Source organism: Lampetra planeri, chromosome 3, assembly GCF_965212315.1.
Source record: "Lampetra planeri chromosome 3, kcLamPlan1.2.h2, whole genome shotgun sequence".
Classification (NCBI taxonomy): domain Eukaryota; kingdom Metazoa; phylum Chordata; class Hyperoartia; order Petromyzontiformes; family Petromyzontidae; genus Lampetra; species Lampetra planeri.
The window spans coordinates 2,939,271-2,963,587 of NC_136109.1; the positions used below are offsets into that span (position 1 = coordinate 2,939,271).

A 24,317-nucleotide genomic window follows, 5' to 3' on the forward strand; every position below is an offset into this window, starting at 1 on the left:
CTAGGTGATGGCGGCGTTTTGGTGGAGCGAGGGGTAAGGCGACCTGCCTTACGTCTCTCGCCACGGTATTCATCCGCAACCTCGCCGCGCTGCGCTATTTGCGCTTACATAAATAACACAAAAATGTATGCATTTTCTTTTACATGATTTATGGGAAAATTTCCGAGAGTCAGATCTTCCACAACCTGGGGAGTTACTCAACTAAACTCTTTTTTATTTAACCAGGTAAGGCCCATTGAGCTATATAGCTCTTTTTCAGAAGCGACCTGGCAATAAATGATAACTCAACGAAGTGGCTTATAATGTGGAATTGTATCGCAGCCAAATACTCGAAACGCATGATTCTAAAGGGGGACGGAAAAACCAGAGGACCTGGAGAAAAACCCACGCGACCATGGGGAGAACATGCAAACTCCAAATATGCAGGCGCCAGGGCCGGGATTTAACCCACGCCCCCCCCCCATCTCGTCACCACTATGGTCTCCACTGCTGCTTCACTTGGGTCATTGTACACCCGACAGGTCAGAGCTAGCCGGGTCATACAAAAAGTCGACAGTGTCTTTCCTGGCTTTCTCTGTCGCCGTTGAAATTATTTTCTGAGTACCGTCTCGGTGTTGATGGCTATTTGTGGGGGCGAACCGCATGTGTGTGCAAGAGTCACAGAAGTAGAAAGTCGACTGATTTCCGGGTATAGTTTAGGTTACCCCAACACCAATTTAACTGGTGACAGTTCCATCAGTTCAAAATGGTCACATAAGGTTCAGTTGCAGTTACACACTTGATAAAACCCAATTTAAACTGGTTTAAATTTAAATATTAGTGAAATAAATGTTCTAAATAAATTGTAGGCTATACGAGAGCTCTTTGATTTGCTCTATATGAATGACCAGCTCTAAGTTGTTGCCATTGTGTTATTTCACAAACAGTACTACATTGCAAAATAAGTGGACTGACAATGTGGAGGAGTCGAATGTGGTGGAGTTGCTCGAGTCCCATGGTGAGGACCTGTCTAATGAGAATCCGATGCAGCTGGAAGAACAACGAGCAGAGGAAGAGGGCAATGAAATGAAAACTCAACCACCGTCACCAATACCAAAATAAATACCTGGCATTTACTGCTACAAGGAGCTGTACCAGCAGAAGAAGAAAAAAAAATATTTTGATTTAAAGCTTTCGTGACTGCAGGGATTCATATTCTTGGTTCTTTAGGTAAAGTCACGTAGAAGGGAAACAATAAAAAATATATATATAAAACAATATTGTTTTATATTTTTATTATTTTATTGTTTCCCTTCTATGTGACTTTACCGAAAGAACCAAGAATAAGAAAAATTATGTCCAGGTGTCTTTAAGACAGATTTTTGAAATGCTCTGCTATCAAGCCAGAAGGTTCGAAGAGCCCAGAAGCAAGCCGGGTTCCTCTGGTGAACATTCCTGAAGCTCCAGCTTCATTGTCAGATGAAGAGGCAGTTGATCCTGCCACTTTGTTTGCATAACTCCACCACTGCTAAACCCCGAGAGGCCTTGATCAGAAAGCTTTTAAACCATCTCTGGTAAGTTTAATCCAATTATTTCTACTTATTATAAGTGAAAATGTACGTCAACTTTTTATCGTATGCATTTCTGTACGCTTTATGACATTTAGTAACAAAACATTTTTCCAGAAATGTCAGCTAGGAATGCAACCCCTGATTTTGACATTATTTATACGGGAAATTAGAGATCGTTTTAAGTAATTTTCAGTGAAGGAGAATTTTTCCAGGATTGCATCTCTTAAGTTTAGCTGGGGATTCGCTTTTTGAAATACATTGCTAATGTGCAATATTTAATGCTGAGCTCCACATCTCTTTCAGAGCTAAAGAAAAAAGCAGAGATACAGAGACAAACGGAGATGGATAAAAAGGAAATGCTGAGATAAATGGATAGATGCAGAGAGAAACGGATAAATTAGGTAAGATTGAGTTCCATTTTTACCATAGTGTTTGTGTGAGAGTGGTACCCTGATGTAGACCAGTGCCTGCTAGCACTCAGTGCTCAGTGGCAGCTTTCTTCATGCCCATGGACCCCACTCCTCCTGCCTCAATGCCCTACTGGCTAGAGGGCACCCTACCTGGTAGGCAGGTAGGAGATGGAGGAATTACACTGATATTGTATCTCTACCAGATGTATATTCAATTGTTAAAGCCAAAGAAGGATTCGCAAACTACACAGCCAAAATTTTTTTTAATTGGACATCTCTGTTGCACCCCATGATGAACAAAAATCGCTCCAAGGCCTGGCCATGCAGTTTGAACTGGTCTGTCCATCATCATAAGAGTGCTTAATAATTATATGAAAATCACGGACCTCTAAAGCGTGGAGAACAATAAAAAAAACTCTGGCCTCATAATTATATCCCAAGCCTTAACCAGATCAATAAAGTAAATATATAGATCATGTTGAAATCCTTAAACCACTGCTGTAGCAGACAGAAATAGTACAGCATCCATCTAGGACAGCTTTACTCAAACTTTTTTGGCCTGCAGACGACTCAGCCGATGCAAACATTTCCGGGAACCACGCAGTCCCCCATCTCTGGTGACTAAATGTACTCACTTATCCTTAAATACCAGTAATAGAAAATTATTCATATTACCAGAACATTTTTTTTTACCTAGCTATCAGGTTTTTTTAGGGGGAGGGCATTTAGATCTTAGGGTTAGGGAACCTTATCTCACTAATTTTCTTCAAATAAATCTAATAAGTAAAATATGAATTAATGTCCAAAACTAAAGGTAAAAGCATGAATCCACATGTAGTCTTTCAGGCTGATATTTACATTATCATTGGTCCTAAATATAAAATATTGTTACCTTAAATATATATTTTGCTTCAACTTAAATGTCATATGTAAAATGCTCACATAGAAGACATGGGTCATACATTGACTGCGTAGTAATTACATTCCTTTAAATTTAAATCCCCACTTATATGGGAATGCACAGAAATTCTCTCTCATCAAGATGCTCATACAACGGGTTAAGAAAGTGTCAGATGGTGATAGTCTGAGAAGTGAAATTAAACCTGTTAAAGAAGCGCTCCAATTTTATGGTTATGATGCACAAATCAACAGAGCATTGAATGCCAAAACCAAATCAAATAACACGAGGGTTGAAACTGAGCAAGTAATAATAATTATTAAAATACCGTACATGGTTGGGGTGATAAAACCATCCAGATGTTTGGAAAAACAAAACATCAGAGTCAAATTTGGCACGGTACATAAAATATAGAAATAACTGGTACTAAAGATGTATTACCAAAGCTATAAATAGAAAATTAATTGCACTTTTGGCAAATGCTATGTGGGGCAAACAGGACGAATGATCAGCACGAGACTAAAAGAACACCAAATAAATATTAAATACTTCCAAATACAACTGTCAGTAATGGCAAAACATGCGTGCCAACAAGGACACTCAATTGATTTGGATAGTGTTGAAGTTCTGTGAAAAACTAGTTGTTACTGGCCAGGGATAATCAGATAATCTATTGAAATTCCGAGAAATAAAAATAATTTGAATCGTTCGGATATCTACAGACTTAGTGCTGCTTGGAAGCGAATCATCAAATAATGCATTGTCTAAATGCATGCCCTATACTTCAATAGGGATTACCATTGGTATGGATATTTTAAGTACACACAATCGACAGGAGATACAAGAACAATGGGCTCGCATAATGTGCATGCATAATGTATGTTGATTACCATATAAATAATTCTATATTTGAAGCTTTCGTGACTGCAAGGAATCATACTCTTAGGTTTTTTTCGGTAAAGTCACGTAGGTAAAAAAAAAATATATATATATAAAGTCACGTACATGACTTTACCGAAAAAACCTAAGAGTACCATATAAATAACCCAACCGGTAATGGATATCCCATTGTCATTTATATGCCTTAATTAATCCCTCCCCCCACATTGCTCAAGAAGTGCTCACAAGTGATGCCATCACATCTACCCATCTATTTAGAGAACGAAACAACTAGCTTCCTCGCCTGATGAAGCTAGTTGTAATTACTGGTGAAACGTCGTTCTCAGATTGTAAATGTTGCGGCTTTGCTCTTCAACACACTGGTGTGCTGTACTAGTAACGAATTTGAATGCTCTGTTTACGTGACAAACCTTACTAATTGGATGTGTCGGGTGGTGGCGGTTAAACGACACATTTATATATTTATGCGACCTAACCCCAAAAAAACCCTGTATTATAGGAATGTTGAAATACATATTATTAAACTGATACCTGCAAATGAATTAGCTTAAGTGCTGACATACATACTACATTGAGAATAGGTTTACCCCTTTTTTCTGGCAACAAAACAGGTGTTAAGATGTTAAAACACCAAACTGAAACCTTATACAAGGAATCATGTCTGCATTAACCACAATACTTGTGGTCAGAATGCAAAAAAACACTCTGATAACATATGCATTGGCTTTGAAACTGATTGGTCCACACCAGAGACAGCTTTCTTTGGAGCCTAGTCTCAAAAGGTGTTAGACCAGAGGACGCCAAAAGGCGTACAGCACAAAGACAATGCACTATCAGAGTAATGACCACAAGTATTGTGGTTAATACAGACATGATTCCTTGTATAAGGTTTCAGTTTATTGTTTTAACATCTTAACATCTGTTTTGTTGCCAGAAAAAAAGGGGGAAAACGTATTCTCATATTTTGGTACTGGCAAAGGAGGTCCCATGACATACTACATTATCAAGTGATTGAAAGACATACCTGTAAGTCTGGGGTAACATCCCAGAGGCAGACCTGACCATCATAGCAACCTGTGACCAATGTCTTGTGGTCTTCAGTAAGTAGAAGGGTAGAGATGCAGTGCGTAGGTGCCTGTCTGCCCCAGAGCACAATGGGAATCACCAGGGTTTGTCCACTCATTACTGCCTCCGCCTGGTGGAAAGAAAGAAAAACAAATTCCAAATTAATATTCACGATTCTGAAAATAATAATACGTTTCTCAACACGAAAGCGAAGAGGTTATAACTTTAACAATAATTACATATTTACCCAGGAAAGCCACACAGAGTGAAAATACTTTTTTGCAGGAGGGTCCTGCATTGGGATGTCTGGCCAACATCGATTACATTTGATGTCTTGATTTAAAGCTTTGTGACTGCAGGAATCCATACTCTTTGGTTCTTTCGGTAAAGTCAAGCTTTTCCACCTGATGATGGACGCTTGTGTTGCGCCTACGTGATTTTACCGAAAGAACCAAAGAGTATACATTTGATGTTTTAAGCTATCGGAGGAAACCAGAGAACTCAAAGGAGACGACCCATGCAGGAAAGGACAAGAAGATACAAACTTCAAACTCAGAGTCAGGAATTGAACCCAGGTCCTTGTTGATGAGAGACTCACGTATCACCACAAAACAATCACATTGAGCCACAATCTTCCAAAGATACTTCCAAAATACAATACTCTTCATCCCATGAAACCTCAGCTTCAATGCCCCACCTTGTTCTACCATTTCAGCGGTACCCATTTTACATAAGGGTTTGGCCTCCGATTACTAAAGTATAGTTTAGGCAGGTGACAACAGAACAATTGTATCATTAGACTATGGGGTATAGAACCTTGGCGAATCCATATGGTATAATTTACAATAAATGCTTTGTCACGGCTTACCATTCATGTGTAAGCCACATGATCTAGTGTAGAAAAAGGATCATCTTCCTTAGCAGCTGTCAAATGACAAAAGTCCATCACCCGATAAAGTGGAGTCTGACATTACCACCATTCTCATAAAGGCATATCCAATTATAATGGCATAACCCAAAAGCATGCCTAATCGGGAGTATTTAGAAAGAAAATTAAAATTACCAGTTTGCAGCTTTACATGCACATCTGCTCCAATGTACAACACACCTGCTCTGAAAGCTTGGGAGAACAGTATAGCTCTATTCTTTGGGTTTTTCGGTAAAGTTACGTAGATAGGTTCGAATTAATAAAAAATAAAATAAACAAAAAACTACGGCGTTTCGATCACAACACAAGCGGTAGTGTGTTAAACTGATCATCATCAGGCGGTCACAAGCTTTATGTCAAGATTTAGTATAGCTCTATAAAAAGTTTTTTTACATTGGAGGTATGAATAGGTTAGGGGCCGTCCATAAATGACGTCACACGATTTTGGACAATTTTTGACCCCCCCCCCTTTCGTCACACAAAAAGTCAGACCCCCCCCTCAAATATGACGTCACAAAGCTCTGCCGCCCCCCCCCCTAAAATAAAACATGCTTCAAATCGCTTTCAACTATTGTAATTGTAGTGATGATGTAGGAGAAAACATTTATTAAAAAGTCTATTTAATAAAGTAGAAGAACGCGTTGTCTATATTTATTTAAAGTGGCGCGATTTGATGTGAAGTCAGATTTCTCAACCCCCCCCCCCCTCTATGTGCGTGACGTCATTAATGGATGGCCCCTTATGCAGATAACATCATATTTTAAATAAATAGCAGGATAGCCACTAAACTAGTATGGCATAATATGTATTGTTTTCCAGAGATTCTGTGTGTAGAAATATCCAAAAAGAAGGCCTAGGTTCTGGAGCAATAAAAAGGTGAAAATAAAAAAACAGGGTTCATAAAGAAATTAGGAATTAGCAGTATGAAGAGGATGCTCAGTAGTTTTGTGGCTATTAGACATGTAATTAAAATGTATTAATTCACTCAATATATGTGAAGTACCGTTGATGACTCTTGGACACCGTTGGTGAGGCACACGTATTTATTCCGTACAAGTAGTCACAACTGTGGACATACAATACTAGAGGGGGTATCGGCCCCCTCACCCGGCTAGCTGGGAATACACTGCTAGCTATCTCTGACCTACCTCCTAGTCCTCCACTAACGGGCTAGGGGAGGCTGTCTGGCCCGACACTGGTAAGTCGGGCTACGGTACCCGGAGTCCCAGAGCACTAGCTCTGGTTCTCGGGACCACGCCGCTGGCTCGGTCCTGCGCGGCCCTGACAAGGGCGGCGTCCCAGGGGAGTCCAGTGCTCTAGCTAGACGATCTTCGGTCTTCACTGGTTTAGCTTTAACATTCTGCCCCGAGCCCTCTGACACATCCCCCTTTATACTCCACCCCCGCTGAGGGGTGGGGCCCCGGGCTGCCTGGTGCGGACGTCGTTGAGAGCACCCCCCCCCCCCGTGCACTCACGTAGCCCCGCCCACTGTGTTTGTTTCCCATAAGCTGCCATGCATAACGGCTCTCTCTCTAACACCCCTACATATGCATTGAATGTTGTAGATAACACTGGTCAACACACTTTTTCTGGCATACGGTATTCCAACGGTTTTAAGGTAATTTTGGGGTGCTGATTCCAAATCTGGCATCAGTTTTTGTCTATCACATCAGGTTTTTGAGATATCAAATATTGCATTTTCAATAAAAACTGCAGAAGAAAAATATTAAATAAATGTGGATATCTACATGAAATGATATTATAAACACACTATCCTAAAAATACAGCACCATATTTTAACACTAAAGCAGTCACTGACTCACAACAACTTGCAATCATAAGTGACAGTTAATTTTGGGTAAACTCAATGAAAATGGGGTATGCCGATAGCATAAAAATGAGATGTGATAGAGCAAATCTGAGATCAGATTTGGAATCAGCACCCTGAAATTAGTCTAGAACAGCTGCAAAAGTCCAGGCCAGAATTTTTTTGTTGTTGACCAGTGTAATAATCTATTATGGTTTATACAAATTTCCTGCAAACAATGTAACATTTAGACAAATTGAGATCAATATGTATAAGCTAAAACAATACAAATTAAATATCCAAAAGAAATATCACTTGTTTTTGTTTTATCCTTTCCCCAATTATATTTGAATTGTGCAATAGGTGTTGTTTCAAGAGAAGCAAAATCCATTCAGAACTCTTGCATAGCAAAAGATTACTTCAAGTGACCTCATGTCGACACAATAGGGAGCAGCACTTTCCTACCCACTCTGATATATAGAATAATGTTTATCCCAAAACACGATAGATAAACAAGTAAACCCGTAAAAACAAAGTGTTTCACTCTAAATCCTTTATATTGTCTGCCAGTATTAAGCAATTTGTAATTAGATATTTAATTTGTTTTCCCTAAACAGTGTAAAATTTTGGAAATTATTTTTCACGAAAATTAATTGTCACACACAACGAGTCTGTGTGGAAAATGTCAGCTCGATTGGATCACGGGAAGTGGGTTAAAAAACGAGCGAAAGATTTGCACAGTCCTAAGCAAGCAAGCGAACTTAATATAAAGGATTTAAAAATATATTCGCCTGTGGAGGATGCGGGGATCGATCCCGCTACCTTTGGCATGGGAAGCGAGGGCGCTACCAACTGCGCTACTCCGCCACGGCCTGTGGAGGGGTTACACTCTGGGCTCCTACACTGTGACGTTCAGCCAAAGCCATGAATGAGTTCTATTTGAATAAATGTAAAATAAAACATTTTTGCCTAAAAAGTGTACAATTTTTGAAAAAAATTTTCAAGAACATTAATTGTCTCGCACAACGAGTCTGTGTGCAAAATGTCAGCTCGATTGGATCATGGGAAGTGGGTTAAAAAACGACCGAAAGATTTGCACGGTCGTAAGCAAGCAAGCACGCGAATTTAATATAAAGGATTTAAAAAACGGAGCACCTTTGTTGTATTCCTCAAGTGTTTCTGAAAGCAAATGTTATTAAACACTGAAATTATATTACTTGTGTTTTTCAAAACTATTGTATATTGTTGAGCCACTAAAAGCATTCAGATCTTTAAGCAATACAGCAGAAACTTGAATAGTCAAAGCGTACACCCTGCTGACATCTAAACTACACAACTACGCCTGCAAAGCTGACTTGAATTAGCAGGAGGGATCTAGGTAAGGAAATGTGGTCCGCTCAAGACGATGTGAACAAACAAATCGTAAAAAAAAACAAGTAAAAATATTTAAATATATAGAACACTTATCGGTGGCCCTATCATACACGACTGCTATTATCCGCAGCAGCTGTGTGGTCAATGAAATCTAAAATCAGCAGGCCCTATTCTTTCTATTATCTAATATTCCATACAGCACAGTGCACAGTACACACAAGCTGTATTTTTTTTATAAGATGATATTTGGTTTGTGCACTAACACATACATACACAACACAAATATATCATATGATGTACATTACAGGGGGTTGCTGTTGTTTTTACGTTGGTTGTAATTTAAGTTGTGGCAAACTGGTCCATTCAGCTATCTTGATGAGTTTCCCCGCCCCCACAACTATTCTGGGCTTTTACTGGAGAAAAATTGCACTATTTGCAATATTTGAATTCTCATGAAAAAAATGCATTTTGCAATGGAGGCAGCCTACTAACTCTGGGGGATATAACTATGTCAGAGTACAGAGGCAGTACCACTAATATCATACATTGGAATACATGTGATGAAACGAGTTTCTCAAAGGTAGTGAGATGCCAGCATCAGCTCAGATTAAAAAAGATGCAAAAAACCATAACATTTAGTTTTTCATAATATAGATTTGAGTCAGATCGTGTTATTTATAAATGTGTCGTAACCCTCCACCACCTGACACGGCCAAATAGTAAAAAATGTGTCACGTTTTTGAAAGGACAAAATAATGCACTTCTTTAGCCCACCGGTGTGTTGAAGAGAGAATCAACAGCATTTTAAAATTTGAGTACAACGTTTCGCTGGTAATTACAATCAGCTTCATCGGGCAAGAATGGTGAAGCTCTCCTGTTGCTCCTGGTCTTAAACAGAGCAGCATCAGGGTGACGTCATCATTTAATTCAATCTGGTGCAGTGATTCGAGGCAAAGAGGGGGAGGGTATTGTAATTATATAGCTTGGTAATCATTCCATTGTTATTCATTGGTATTTGTTTCCCTTATAACATTTTGTTTTTATCTGGTATATTGCCAGCTGTCAAGACTAAAATAATTTCAGTTTGATTGTCAATCAACCAACATGGCCCAGTTGTAGCACGTTCCCTGCTAGTTGCAGAGGTTCATGGTCCGCATCTAGTGGTCACCATGACTATTACTCCAGGTGTGATAACCGTATCCATAAGCGGTCTGCTTCACCAGTGGTCGTTAAATATCCCCTGATATCATTTATAAGAGGTCATTGTGTGCTCACGTCAGGGTCCACATCTGCCAAGTTCCAAGATGTATCTGAAAATTATTCTATAAGGATATACACAGAAAGAATTGCCCCCCCATGGAAAAACCTTGGCAGGACCCTCCTGAAAAAGAGTCATGAAACTAATTGAGGTTTTCATGGGTAAACAAGCATAAAAATGATAAACGCCTTTATAGCAGGGCAGCTACCAGAGGCTATTCTCTCACATGGGGGTGCTCTGTGAGAGTTTCCAATGGAACTAAACGAATGGGATGAGGTTAATTGCACAATTGGAATATTGAGACAAAAAAGCTAAACACATCTACTATATTGTTACACCCAATCATATCGCAACATGCTTCAAATGTCACGACTCATTTCAAGACCAGGTCACGAGGCCAAGCAGATCATGTGCCTGAATAAGCAACCTGTGTTTGACAACCTTTGGAAGATATAAAACAATCGTTCGGTTAAATATTTACTAATTTCAATGGAAATCTTAAGTCATTTCCAGCTGCCTGGACACTGCAAAGGTTATTCTTCCTATTTACAAAAATAAAACAAATTTTCGACTTTTAATTATTAACCAAGCTTCGTGTGCTGGGGAGAAGTGTACATTATTCTATGCTAAACGTTCATTTAAAAAGCAGTTTCCGTCTGGGTTTCACCTCAAGAATTTTACAATAACCACCCTGTTGAATCTAGCACATCATAAATATATATATACTGGCAGTCCTCGGACCTATGTCAGGTTATGTTCCAAAAAAAAGGTAAGTCGAAACGATGCAAGTCGAGACCGATTGCCCCAGAGAAACAATGATATAATAGAGGGCTACATTTCCGACCAAGGCTCCGACGTGCAACTTTTATACATATGAATACAAATAGCATATTTAATCAACTACCAACCATTTACAAAGTACAATAATAGTTCAAAAGAGGTTTTTAGCTTAGATCTCGTAAATATAAATATGTCGTTAAACCCGCCACCACCCGACACCTCCAATTAGTAAGGTTTGTCACGTAAACAAAAATTGCCAATTCGTTACTAGAACAGCACACCCGGTGTGCTGCAGAGTAAACCCACAACATTCACAATTCGAGTACAAGGTTTTGCCAGTAATTACAGCCAGCTTTTTCAGGCGACAGCCAGCCACAAATCTGGCTGTTAAGGCTATATGGCGATTTTTGTCTTTGGTGTGTCTGTGTGTGTGCGTGCAATCTTGGGGACTCATTGCTCCATCAAGACTCTAGGTCACTTAAAACAAAGCATAATTGTTTTCTATTTGTCACTTTGTTTATTTTCTATACGGTATTTATTGCAGTATTACATGCAAGTGTACAATGTTTTTATTATTATTTGAGTTTAATTGCTTCCCTTTTTTGTTGAACCGTAACAAATTTCACGACGAGTCTCAGGAACAAATTGTGTTCTCAAGTCGAGGACTGCTTCTATTCAGAATGCTCGGCGTATTTGGACTGAATAGATTAACGACCTTTCTGCTACGTTTCGTTTCAGTCACTGAACTTTCCTTTAATCAACGATTTTTAAGGGTGAAATAAATCAAAAATGTAAAAAAAACTGACAGGAAAAAAACTCTTAAATCAAAAAAATGTTCCCATTCGTAATGTTCTGAAATTATAAATGGAGTTCCCTCAAGTGCTTTATTCTGGGGCCATTTTGGTCTCTCTTCTCATAAATTAAATGCCTAACTTTTCAAATATTAATCTGTATGCCGATGATGCAATCCTCTACGACAGTGCAAAAACAGTTAGAAATTTGATGGTTAAACTACAACAGATTTGAATAAAATACAAAAGTGGCTAACAGATAATCTAATTCTCAATGGTAAGAAAACCGTCTGCATGGTCTTTGGGTACAAGGCAAAGGCTGGCATCCGCGAGTGGCCAATACAGAATTTCACTCATTAACATTACACGTCGCAAAAATATCAGTGACTTAAATATCCATGCCTGGAATAATCCTTAGCTCTTTTAGTATCCACATTAAACAGACTAATATAAATATCACCTCTAGACTTAAATGGCATTTAATCCGAGAAACGTTTAAGTGTCTGGGCACCAAATTGAGTCTTCCAGTGCTGTGTTGTCAGTTTTGTTGAATGGTGCAGAGGCCTGGACATTGCTTCAAGCTGATTTGGATCGGTTCCACATGTGATGCCAAAGAAGCCTTCTTGGCATCCAATGGTTCGACTTCGTCAGAGATGTCACCATTGCATCTACGGCCTGTCTCATAGAGATTGAGAGCTTAATTCGAGGGAGACAGCTGCCACTTTGTGGACAAGTCGCCCTTCTTGATGTGCAAACTCCAGAAAATTGTGCACTTCAGTTGGCGGTTGACGTTCAAAGTGGACTGCTACCCTCAAAGAGATTGTGCCTTCCCCGTGGCCACCCCCGTGATGCATAGATCAAACACTACTCAAGACACTGGTATGGCAGCCAGAGAAGTTCATGCAAATGCTGTCGAAAGAGGTCACACGTTTGGTGCAACGGTCCTTGGCTGACTATATGTGATAAATGAATGTAGACTTGGTGCATATCAAAATAGTAACTGTGTTTCAATTATGGTCCACAGGTTGTCCAGCTTTTGCTGCCTGTTCTGGAATATGCAGGCGTTATTTATTCTGGTGAGAGAGGCCTGCTGTACAACACACCAGTTGGCTGTGGTGGTGAGTGAGCCTGCCTGTTGATCCCTCAGAGACCAGGAAGAGTCAGGGCTAGGGACTTTCTCCCTTCAAAAGTACTTGTCTACTTGAGATTGGGTGCTTTATTAAGCTTGTTAGGAGTGCTTCTTCCCTTTCTTCAGGCCTCATATAGCAAGAACTTCTGAAAACTCCGCCTTTGAACCTCACCCATCATCTATGCCACAAACTCCATCACCCAGCCAAGAATCCTAACACAGCCCCAAGATAGCCAGTAACCCGTTACTTCTCGTCCTCCCCACTCACTCATCTAAACACGCTACGCTGCTCATAGGAATTGTGAGTTGTATTTGAACAGTAAAGTATTATTGATTATGTTTACATTATTGTAAAGGGAAAGTAGAATTTATCTTGCATTGAGAACGTATCCTTAAGTTCATAACAAAGATACAAATGTTGACCTCTATAATAAAGGTCAAAATGAACAAACTTATAATTGATGCACCATTCTTCAGGAGTGGATCCTATCCGTAATCGAGGAATGCCTGTATTCCCAATCTCCAACATCCTATAATTGTTGGAGAAGTTGGTCACATCCCAGCTGGAAGATTGTCTTGAGAACGGCAGATTCTTCGAGGTCACCAAATCCAGTTTTCGAGCCGGACAAAACACGGAGAACATTCTCGTGTGTGGCAAAACACGGAGAACATTCTCGTGTGTGGCAGATACGATCTTCTTAAGTCCATGGATAGGGGATAAGGGCTATAACATCCGTCCTTGTCATGCTGGACATCTCAGTGTACTTCGACAAAATTGATAGTGAAGTTTTGCTGCAGCGCCTGCAGGAGCTGGCAGGAATTCGTGGAGCTCACTTCCCAGCAAACTGCGTGCCGAGAAAATTTCAAATATCTTTCAGAAACTTCTAAAAATGTATCTTTTCACTCAAGGGGCCTGTCCCCTTTGGGGTCCTGCAGGGGTCTGTATTGCCGCCACTGCTTTTCTGTGTGTATGTGCAGCTGCTGGTGAACATCAACCTGCAGCCTGAACATACATGCGCAGGTGGCAGCTGTAGTCAAATCTGTTTATTTTCATCTTTACCAACGATAGGGTTTGTGACCCATTTGTTTATATCGATGCATCTTGATTATGGTAATCCCATATATGCAGAGCTTCCACGTGTCCTGGTGCAGAAGCTTCAGCGCATGCAGAACGCGGTGGCTCAAAAGCCGTGGCGCCTATTTCGAGCATATTACGTCCACTCTCTATGATCTGCGCTGGCTTCCATTATGCTTCTGTATCCAGTATCAGCTGGCTGGTTGGTCCCTTTTGTGACTGGGAGCTATGTGCTGCAATCGTCGAAGAGGGGCGATTTACCTAGCCACGAGACTTGCCCCTGTTGCTGGGAAGCTGGGTCTTCTTGAGTGCCGCTCCTAGGACCTGGAATGCCTTGCCGGCTGCAGTAGCGTGTTGAGGGAATGCAAGAATCACTACTTCCTCATTGCTTTCCCTTAAGTCAATTTTTATCAGATTTTTTTATTTGTTTGTACAATGTAGTATCACCCACTTGAGTTGGGGTGATACTACATTTCCAATTAAACTTTAAAACTGATTCAACGTATTCTACTGCATCTCAGACTTTCCTTAAACAGCTAGATACTGTCTAGATTAGAAGTTTTCGTGACTGCAGGGATCCATGCTCTTTGGTTCTTTCGGTAAAGTCACGTAGGTAGAAAATAAAAGAAATTAAATCACGACGTTTCGGGCGCAACACAAGCAAATGTTTCTTGCTGCGGTTGTCCCACCTGATGACGGATGCTTGTGTTGTGCCCGAAACGTCGTGATTTAATTTATTTAATTTAAAAAATTTACCTACGTGACTTGACCGAAAAAAACTAAGAGTACGTAGCTAGATATCTCTAAAGAACTATTTTGCAGCGCAATTACAGAATGGAAGACTGCCACATGCACAAGAGCTTGACATGGCATTCCCTCGACAATGGAAGATTGGCTCACTGGACTTTTTAACTCAACTACCAATTTAACTCCAACAATAACTTAGCTTTTCAGTCCGAAAATCATTAAAGTTTTAGTGTCCCTCGAATAAAACTTGAACAGGAAAAATCTTGCACAGACACAGCGCTACATTAACATGGAACGATCTACCAGACAATTAAATGTGCCGCCAGGCTCAACTCATTCAAGTTTTTAATTAAAAGTGATTCGCACAACTGCAATTATAGATAGATAACATTTTATACGAATTGGAAAATTTAATTACAGTAATTATGCATGTATTTGAGTGTTAGACTGCAGTGTGATGTGCATTGTAAAACTATACCTCGCAAAAAATGTAATATTTTTAAATGTTTTTTTTACGTGTACATGTGTCAGGTGATTTAATGCATGTATAGTTTGGCACAAAAGTCACATTTTATTGATGCATTATACAATTGCATACAACTTGTGAATTTTTATCATCAGCCATGATTAAACCACTGCCGGATAAATGCCTCCCAAAGCCATCACTGTCCAACAAAGAATGCAACACGCCATTTAGCACCTGCATAGGAGCTGAGGACATCACGCCACCACCTATGTAGTGGATATCCTCTCGAGCTTTTCCTCCCTTTGACTGCTATTCTGTCATTAGTCTCAACCACCAGACATCATTCCTACAAGCAACATGATCTGCTCAAACTCACTTAATTTTCTTAGTCAATGTGATGTTTTTTACTTGCATGCACTCCAATCCATGTATTCCATGCAAGCACCACAAAAGCTCCTTTAAACTTTTTCATCGCATTTTGTTTTTCAAAGTTCACATTTATGATCCATGTCACACAGCAAGTAATATTAATTAATTTAAAATTGTTATTATTTAAGCATACTGTTATGTTGATTTTCATGATCATGGATCATGTATTTACATTTTCAATACTGTACAAAGATGTACAAAACTCTATCTGGTCAACTCCTGATTGTCTGGGGTAATTGAGGCAGGGATGGCAAAGGTAAAAAAAAACATGAATACAAACACCAAAAACCTAGTGTTACTGCTTACCTGTGAAGAATGTCAGAGTCGAATGTGTTGTGCACCTTTAAGCGATCGCTTTACTTGGGGATGTCATGTGGGCACAGAGTCATGGACCCAAACTATTGTATCAGCTAATCATTAAACCAGCACACATATAACCAATGTCACTTATTTTTTTCGCAAGGTTAATTCACAACCCAGAGATTCCACCCAGGGATACTGAAGCGTTATAGAGGCACAGGCGTGGCTCTATAATAAGGGTGAGCAGAGGTTTTAATACAAATATAATATATTGAAACCCTAATAACAACTAATTATATAAAAACGTAAACCACTAAAGTTTAAACACATGACTAATTCAATACAGTCTATTGGGTAAGGTGATTGTTACTTGGTATTATTGTGCCTAATGAAAACGCAACACTAAAAAAAACATTCTAAAATTATATTATTTTTCCCATTGGTTAAACCAACTTAATTCTCAAATTGCAGCATCATTAATCACCAAACTCGAAAGAGAGTGGTGAGTGGAATAGAATGTACTAATAACTCATTACAAATAAAGTGCTTGCCAGAAATGACCCACAATACCTTGCTCATCTCGTCAAGAAGCATAAACACCATCACGTGAACTCCGGTCATCCTCGCAAAAGCTTTTGGCTAGCCATCAAACAAAAACGAGTCCTGCATTTCGCCATTTCAAATGTGTGGCTGTCTGAAACACTGCTATTAGGAAGCCACTGAAGCTATGGACTTTAAAATCTCCATTGAAGACGAATTTTCTTTAAAACTGCTTTTTGTGTTTAGGGCTCATAGCTGTGTGGAGGCCATGAAGTTGTTATTGTGCCTGGCACCAATACAATTATTCAAATCTAGTCATGTTTGTGTTTAAGCAGCTTGATCAGATTCAGCATCAACTTATAACATACAAGGGACAAAATATGAACCATCAAAATGAATTTCCACCCCTTTACAAAAAAGATTAATAACAAAAATTATATTTTTAAAAATAAGGATGACTTTGCAAACCACACAAAGTCAAGAAATCGTAAACATAAAGATCTCAGAATGCTGCTCCATGTAGCTATGACATGGCATGCTGTCACACAGCCTCACGAACAGCAGCAAAGCGATTGCCAAGGGAAGCACATGAGCTTATTTATTGTCAAGGAAGGCACCTGTCAACCGCAACTGCCATTTACTACTAATTACGTGTTTGGACATAATTGAGTAAAATGCTTTGGCTAAATAGGTAATTGTTATTTTCTATTTGCAAAGTCATCAAAACGAATACACCGAAAGAACTAAGAGTATGAATACACAGGGCATTGTATTACCGCTTTCAGAAAGTATACAGGACAGTTCCTCTTATCTTCGGCAATGTGGATATTTGTAGTAATGTACTGCTCAAATCCTCTTAGCCACAAACATTTTTAATTGTATTAATAGATCAGGCATGGTCAATAACTGCTGGATGAAAGCCTGGCACTTCCTCTTGTGTACCTGCAATGTAATAATCTAATTAGCACCCGCACACGATCCGCACATGATCCCCCTTCTAGGATGGTGCTGTTACCGTTCTAGGATGTAACCCAAATTTGGATGAACGCACTGGAAGAATATAGCCATCCAGAATAAACACCTTTTTCGAGGAAGAACAATCACACCTACTGGCTTTGGCATTCCTCGAAGCCCATGGTGTAATCACATCTAGTTTATGAATGGAAATATAAAGGCAAGCCAGAACTATAGACCATATAAGAAACCATTGTAGTCTGCGTTCCTTTAACGAAGGAATAGCAAAACTACTCCAACTGTCTCCTGAAGCCGTCTCATGGCAAGCAGACCTCAACATTTACATTTATCTCCTGAACGTATTACATACGCAAGAGTAGAAACTCGTAAATTCCATCACTCCATCTAATTTGAGGACCTACTGTTGGAAGCATTCCACTCCTTAGGTACCACTCCAAGATTATTATTGACCATTGGCTATCATTCCTTGACTGACATGTCCTGCCCAAGCCAACTTATGTTTTGAACATGTTGCATTATGTAATTATTCTGTGTATGTCTTCTAAACCATGTTCCTTTTTCTTTCTCCCAATGTAACTCTCTATGCTTCTTTCAACAGTTTTCACATTTTTTTAATTACTTAATGACCATATTTGTGAAGTTATTAACTCCTATTACACCTTTAACAAAGCTGTTTGTTCCTGAGCGCTTGGAATTTTAGTACTCTTTGGGTCTTTTGGTAAAGTCACGTAGGTAGAAAAAATAATAGGTCACGACGTTTTGGACGCAACACAGGTGTCCGTCATCAGGCTCAGTTGAAATTGCGTCTGTGTCTTTATATATCTGGATGGCTTCATGGACAAATCTTTGATGGTAGCCCGAAGGTTTGCAGAGTACCTTGGTCTCGAAAAAAAACAATATCATGTGAGCCCACCGCGTTAAAACAGTGATCAGCCACGGCTGAGGTGTTGGTTCTGCCGTGTTTCAAATCTGCCTTGTGTTCGCGGACACGGTCCAAGACATGTCGCTTCGTTTCCCCAATGTAACTGCTACCACAGACACAACTTAGTTTTTTAGACTATCTAGATTTGTAGACAATTAGTTTGTAGACAATCTAGAGTTTAGTTTGTAGACACCAGGGTATTGCATGTCAAGAATCACATCCTTCACAGATGGGATCAAATCACGGATTTTGTGTACTGTGTTGAATCGAACCTGGATCTTGTGTTTGTTCAAGATTTTGGAAATCGTTTTGGTAACACCTGCTATGTATGGCAAGGTGATGATTTTGATTGGGTCCTCAGATGGTTGCCTCCCCATGGTTGGGGATACATCTTTGCGAATTGTGCGGTCTGAATATCCATTCATCTTGAGGGCTTGGTGTACGTGCTCAAGCTCACTGGCTAAGTGGTGCTGGTCGGTGTCATGTTTTGATGAGGGAATTATTCTGGGCTGAATGGTGGTGGGAGTCAAGCTTTAGATAGAAATCCATGTGGGTGGCTTTATTGTAGACAGAATGTCCCAACGAGCCATCAGGTCTCTTCTCAATCAAAACATCCAGGAAGGATAGCTTGCCATCATTTTCCACTTCCATGGTGAATTTGATGGATGGGTGTATGGAATTGATGTGGTTGAAAAATTGGTTCAGTGCTGACAGGCCATGTGGCCAGATGACGAACGTGTCATCCACGTATCTCTTCCACAAGGAAGGACGTAGGGTGGATGTCAGGATGGCATCTGTTTCAAATTTCTCTATGAAGGCATTCGCTACCACTGGTGATAAGGGAGAACCCATAGGGGTACCTTCATTTTGTTTGTAGAATGTACCATTCCAGGTGAAGTAAGTGTTAGTAAGGCAGTGCCTCACCAAAGTTGGTACATCAGGATTCAGTCCCTGTTGGACCAAGTCTTCAATGATTGCAATGGTGTCAGGCACAGGTACCTTGGTGAACAGAGAGACTACATCGAAACTGACAAGCAAATCATCTGAAGATAGTGAGATGTCATTGATTAGAGAAACCAAGTGAGCTGAGTTAAGTACAGCTGAGGTGGTCTTGCCTGTGAATGGAAGCAGGGTCTCAAATAGAAATCGGGCCAGTTTGTAGGCAGGTGAGTTCATGGTGGATACGATAGGATGGAGTGGAGTACCTTCTTAATGGATTTTTGGAAGGCCATAAAATCTTAAAAAGCTTCAAATCAGGATTACTTCGGGCTTGTACTCCATTATTTAATTGAAAACAATTCTGAACCACACTCCATAGCTATTAGTGCGCACTGATTACAAGGTTCATCAGTACGAACGTTGGTATATTACTTCTACTCATCAAGTTCAGCTTTCAAAACACTTCAACGTGCCCCCCTTCTCTTCATTTAATTATTTTATTTCGGTCCATCTTTAAGAGCAATGCTGTGTATTTCAGTGCCAATTGCATCGGAAAATATATGCAGCTTAATTCGTTCATTCATCCGTCAGTCTGTTTTCGCAGCATACACTCGAGGACTGTAATTCTCATTATAAAGCGTACAATGAGGACTCTTACGAATTGTAAAAATCGAAGTAACCTATGCGAGTGAATTCGGAGCACATATGACCTATGATCTAGGTCAAAAAGCCATGACAAACCATTCATCGCAATTGTTGATGCTCTCCGTGCTGGATAATTGCTCTATTTGCAGTACGCACACGCGCATCTACAGCACCACAGTGCAACCTGTACTGCCGACTCTTAATTGTACAGTAATTTTTGCATGTCTGGTGAGTTTGTACGAGTGGTGCTTGTTTAGTCTGTTTGCTGTGTGTGTGTAACACGTGTCAGTTAAGCGCCTGGTGAGTGGTAAGCGGTTATTAATGTTGGGCGAGTGGTGAGTCTGTGCTATAGTTGAGTGTTACTAAATAACTGTGGGATAGTGTCATATGGTGGTGAGGGGCAGGTGAGTGTCATGTGACTTTGTATTGGTGCCAAGGTGAGTCTTTAAGTGTGAATATTGGCTGGTGTCAGGTGGTCGCATAAGGTGAGTGTCCGGTGAGTGACGTGAGCAACAGTGGAAGATCGCGGAAAAGGTGGAATTGACAGTGGAAGGGCAGGCCAACTGCGAAGGGCCAACAGGGGAGGGAGTGAGGTTGATGGCGGAATATTCACCCCATCCAAAAGAAGGGCTGCCATCTGGTGTATGGGTAAACCTCGCGAAACGCGGTTTTATCAAATGCGTGTTTCATGTATAAACGGTTTACTTAATGAGGCCTGTTTTCCAAAACACGAGGGGGGGTGTTTTGGCGATACACAGTTTTGTCCTGCTAATATTCTCATCTCCTGCGTCAAAATGTCGTGCACGGTCCGCTTGGATTGTTTACGCTGCATGGTCCATTTGTATTGGATTATGCTGTAGGGTCCCACTTGTACAGATAGTCCCCGCGGTACGATGGTCCGATTTACGATATTTCGATCTTACGATGGCGATAGCGATACGACAAAATTCTTAAATATTTTAAATTTCGCGCAGCAAGCAAACGCAGCAGCGTACGAGGTACGATACTGTGCGTTAGGATGCTGCCGGGATTGTTTCCTGAAAAAACTTTCTATTAAATTGCAGTTCATATAGTTAGGCTGAGAAATAATCTTGGTTTTTTTTACATTACATTTTACTGTGCAATAGAGTATTGTAATTAATAAATACATACAGTATATCGTTTATACAGTACGGTACTGTAAATTGCGCTGTTTTGCTAAATTATCACCATTCTTTAAGACTCCTGGGTAGGCTAGGCCATCTTCGACTTACGATATTTTTGACTTATGATGTGGTCGTCGTAACGCATCTCCATCGTAAGTAGAGACTACCTGTACTGTAGAGTAGTGTATATGTCGAGGATGAATGTCTCGTTCCCATATTCCCCTCCCAAACACTAATGACTCCCTTTATAATCATGAACCCTAAGCGTAAGTTAAGTGGTTGGTGGTGATTGCAGTGAGAATAAACAGAGAAAAGTGATTACTACTGTTGTGTAGGAGTGCAGTTGTTAGCTCGACGAGCAGAGAGGCGAGTGCTGCATCTATTGGAAGGTACTAAAGTGTAAATTAATCGAAAATAAAATAACAACCCCACCATCTTAACCATCATCATGCATCGAAAAAAATATTTCACTTATTTAATTATAAGGCTTAATATTTCATTCAATTCACACGTGCAGTATTACGTATCTTTGATTTGTTATGTCAAACCCATTAGGGGTAAAGCATCTAGAAGTAAACAGAGGGAGGTGGTGATAATTATTTAAAACCCATAAGGTCTGTTATTATTACTCGGACAGTGTTGCACAACACGGCAACGTAGCCCCCACACGTTCGGCGAGGATTCCCTGCATTTATTTTCCAACACATGGATATTTCTCCGCGCGTGCACGTATTTAACATTGACGCATATCGTAATTTACGTGCATATTTATACATCGTGCTTATGCAGTGCACAATGCACTGTGTGCTCACATGGAGTGCACAGTACTGATCATCAAATTGTAAAATGGTTCCTGTGGTCCAGAAAGTGTAAGCAGTGTTGTGTAGGATACACGTGCAGTGTGTAGCATATGTGGTGTGTAGGATATACGTGCAGTGTGTAGCATATGTGTAGTGTGTAGGATGTGTGTAGTGTGTAGGATATAAGAGTATGGGGAGCGGTAGTGTTATGGTGAGCACGTTGCCCTCTGAACCCAGCAAACCCAACTCGGATTTCCGCTCAGCCAACATCGGCAAACGAATGTCTGAATGGGTCCTGGCCCTTCCCTAGGTTGACTCAGCCTTAAATGAGTACAGTATTACGTGAACATCAGCACCGTTTAGGCAAAACCCTAATAGATGATCGCTAACAGCACTTGCCTCAAGTCTGTTAAAGGCTAGAGCGGATATTTGAATATGTTTCGTGTAAGCGTTGAGGTACAGCGGTACCCAAGAGGTGAGAATGCATGGGAGAGAGAGAACCAGGGCCTGTGTATGTGTACAGTACCTGTGCTGTGTGCACAGTACATGTACTGTGTGTACAGTACCTGTACTGTGTGTACAGTACATGTGTGTGTACAGTACATGTGTATGTGTACTGTGCTGTGCACAGTCCATGCACTGTATATACAGTACCTGTACTGTGTGTACAGTACATGTACTGTGTGTGTACAGTACCTGTGTGTGTGTACAGTAGCTGTGCTGTGTGTGTACAGTACCTGTGCTGTGTACAGTGCGTGTACTGTATGTACAGTCCCTGTGCTGTGTGTACAGTGCATGTACTGTGTGTACAATATCTGTACTGTGTGTGTGGGAGTGCGAGACGGGTACCCGCACAGACAGCCACACGACAGTCGTGGGGGGGAAGAGGCGACGGGCCCCAAGGACAGAGGCGCTTGGAGCGCCTCTAACCAACACTCATCACACGGAGGGGTGGGAGACGAGGGGGGGGTAGACGAGGGGGGGGTAGACGAGGGGGGGGGGGGTAGAGGGGGGGGAGACAAGGGGGGGTACAAGGGGGGGTAGACGAGGGGGGGGTACAAGGGGGGGTAGACGAGGGGGGTGAGACGAGGGGGGGTAGACGAGGGGGGGTAGACGAGGGGGGGGGGACGAGGGGGGGTAGACGAGGGGGGGTAGAGGGGGGGTAGAGGGGGGGTAGAGGGGGGGGAGACGAGGGAAGGGAGACGAGGGGGGGTAGACGAGGGGGGGGGAGACGAGGGGGGGGGTAGACGAGGGGGGGGGGGTAGAGGGGGGGGAGACGAGGGGGGGTAGACGAGGGGGGGTAGACGAGGGGGGGGTAGAGGGGGGGGTAGAGGGGGGGGAGACGAGGGGGGGGGTAGACGAGGGGGGGTAGACGAGGGGGGGTAGACGAGGGGGGGTAGAGGGGGGGGGAGACGAGGGGGAGGAGACGAGGGGGGGGTAGACGAGGGGGGGGTAGAGGGGGGGGTAGACGAGGGGGGGGTAGACGAGGGGGGGAGACAAGGGGGGGAGACAAGGGGGGGTAAACGAGGGGGGGGGGTAAACGAGGGGGGGGGGTAGACGCGGTGGGACGAGACGGGTGGGATACACGGGCGAGAAGACAACTCTGGAGGGCAAGTCGCTCACGGGCAATAATAGAGACTCAGGGCGTGAGACACTCACGGGGGTGAGACTCTCAGGGGTTGGGGGGGCATTCACGGGGGTGGGGGGCATTCATGGGGGTGGGGGGCATTCATGGGGGTGGGGGGCATTCACGGGGGTGGGGGGCATTCAAGGCGTGAGACATTCACGGGTGGGGGGCAAATTCGAGCGTGAGACATTCACGGGTGGGGACACTCACGTACGTGAGACTCTCACGGGTGGGTTGGGGGGGGCTCTCACGGGGGGGGCTCTCACGGGTTGGGGGGGGGGCTACTCACGGGGTGCGCGAGCGCAGCGACGGAGTCTCCCTCACCGCGTCCCCTGCGCTTCCTGCGCCACCCAAGAGCAGCGCTCCCTGTGGTCCGCAGCGAACTCAGCTGGCCAATCAAAACTCGCGATGCTTGCGCGGGTGCGTGACGTCAGGAAAACGCGGTGACGTCTGACGTACGAAAACGCGGTGACGTCGGAAAACGCGGTGACGTCGGAAAACGCGGTGACGTCGGAAAACGCGGTGACGTCGGAAAACGCGGTGACGTCCGAAAACGCGGTGACGTCAAAAACGCGGTGACGTCAGAAAACGCGGTGGCGTCAGAAAACGCGGTGACGTCAGAAAACGCGGTGACGTCAAAAACGCGGTGACGTACGAAAACGCGGTGACGTCAGAAAACGCGTTGACGTCAAAAAACGCGGTGACGTTGGAAAACGCGGTGACGTCAGAAAACGCGGTGACGTACGAAAACACGGTGACGTCGGAAAACGCGGTGACGTACATAAACGCGGTGACGAACTAAAACGCGGTGACGTCG

General features: G+C 42.0%; 1 protein-coding gene across 1 annotated transcript in view; it reads right to left on the bottom strand.

Moving 5' to 3' along the window:
- Window positions 1-23,911, bottom strand: part of LOC144736445 (WD repeat-containing protein 7-like) — a 77,038-nt gene extending 53,127 nt beyond the window's left edge. The window contains exons 1-2 of the mRNA XM_078619025.1: window positions 23,790-23,911; window positions 4,783-4,953 (exon numbers count right to left, since the gene is read on the bottom strand). Of these exons, the coding sequence (XP_078475151.1) occupies window positions 4,783-4,941 (159 nt within the window). The 5' untranslated portion in view covers window positions 4,942-4,953; window positions 23,790-23,911. The remainder of the gene's footprint in view (window positions 1-4,782; window positions 4,954-23,789) is intronic.
- Between the last annotated feature and the right edge of the window lie 406 nt (window positions 23,912-24,317).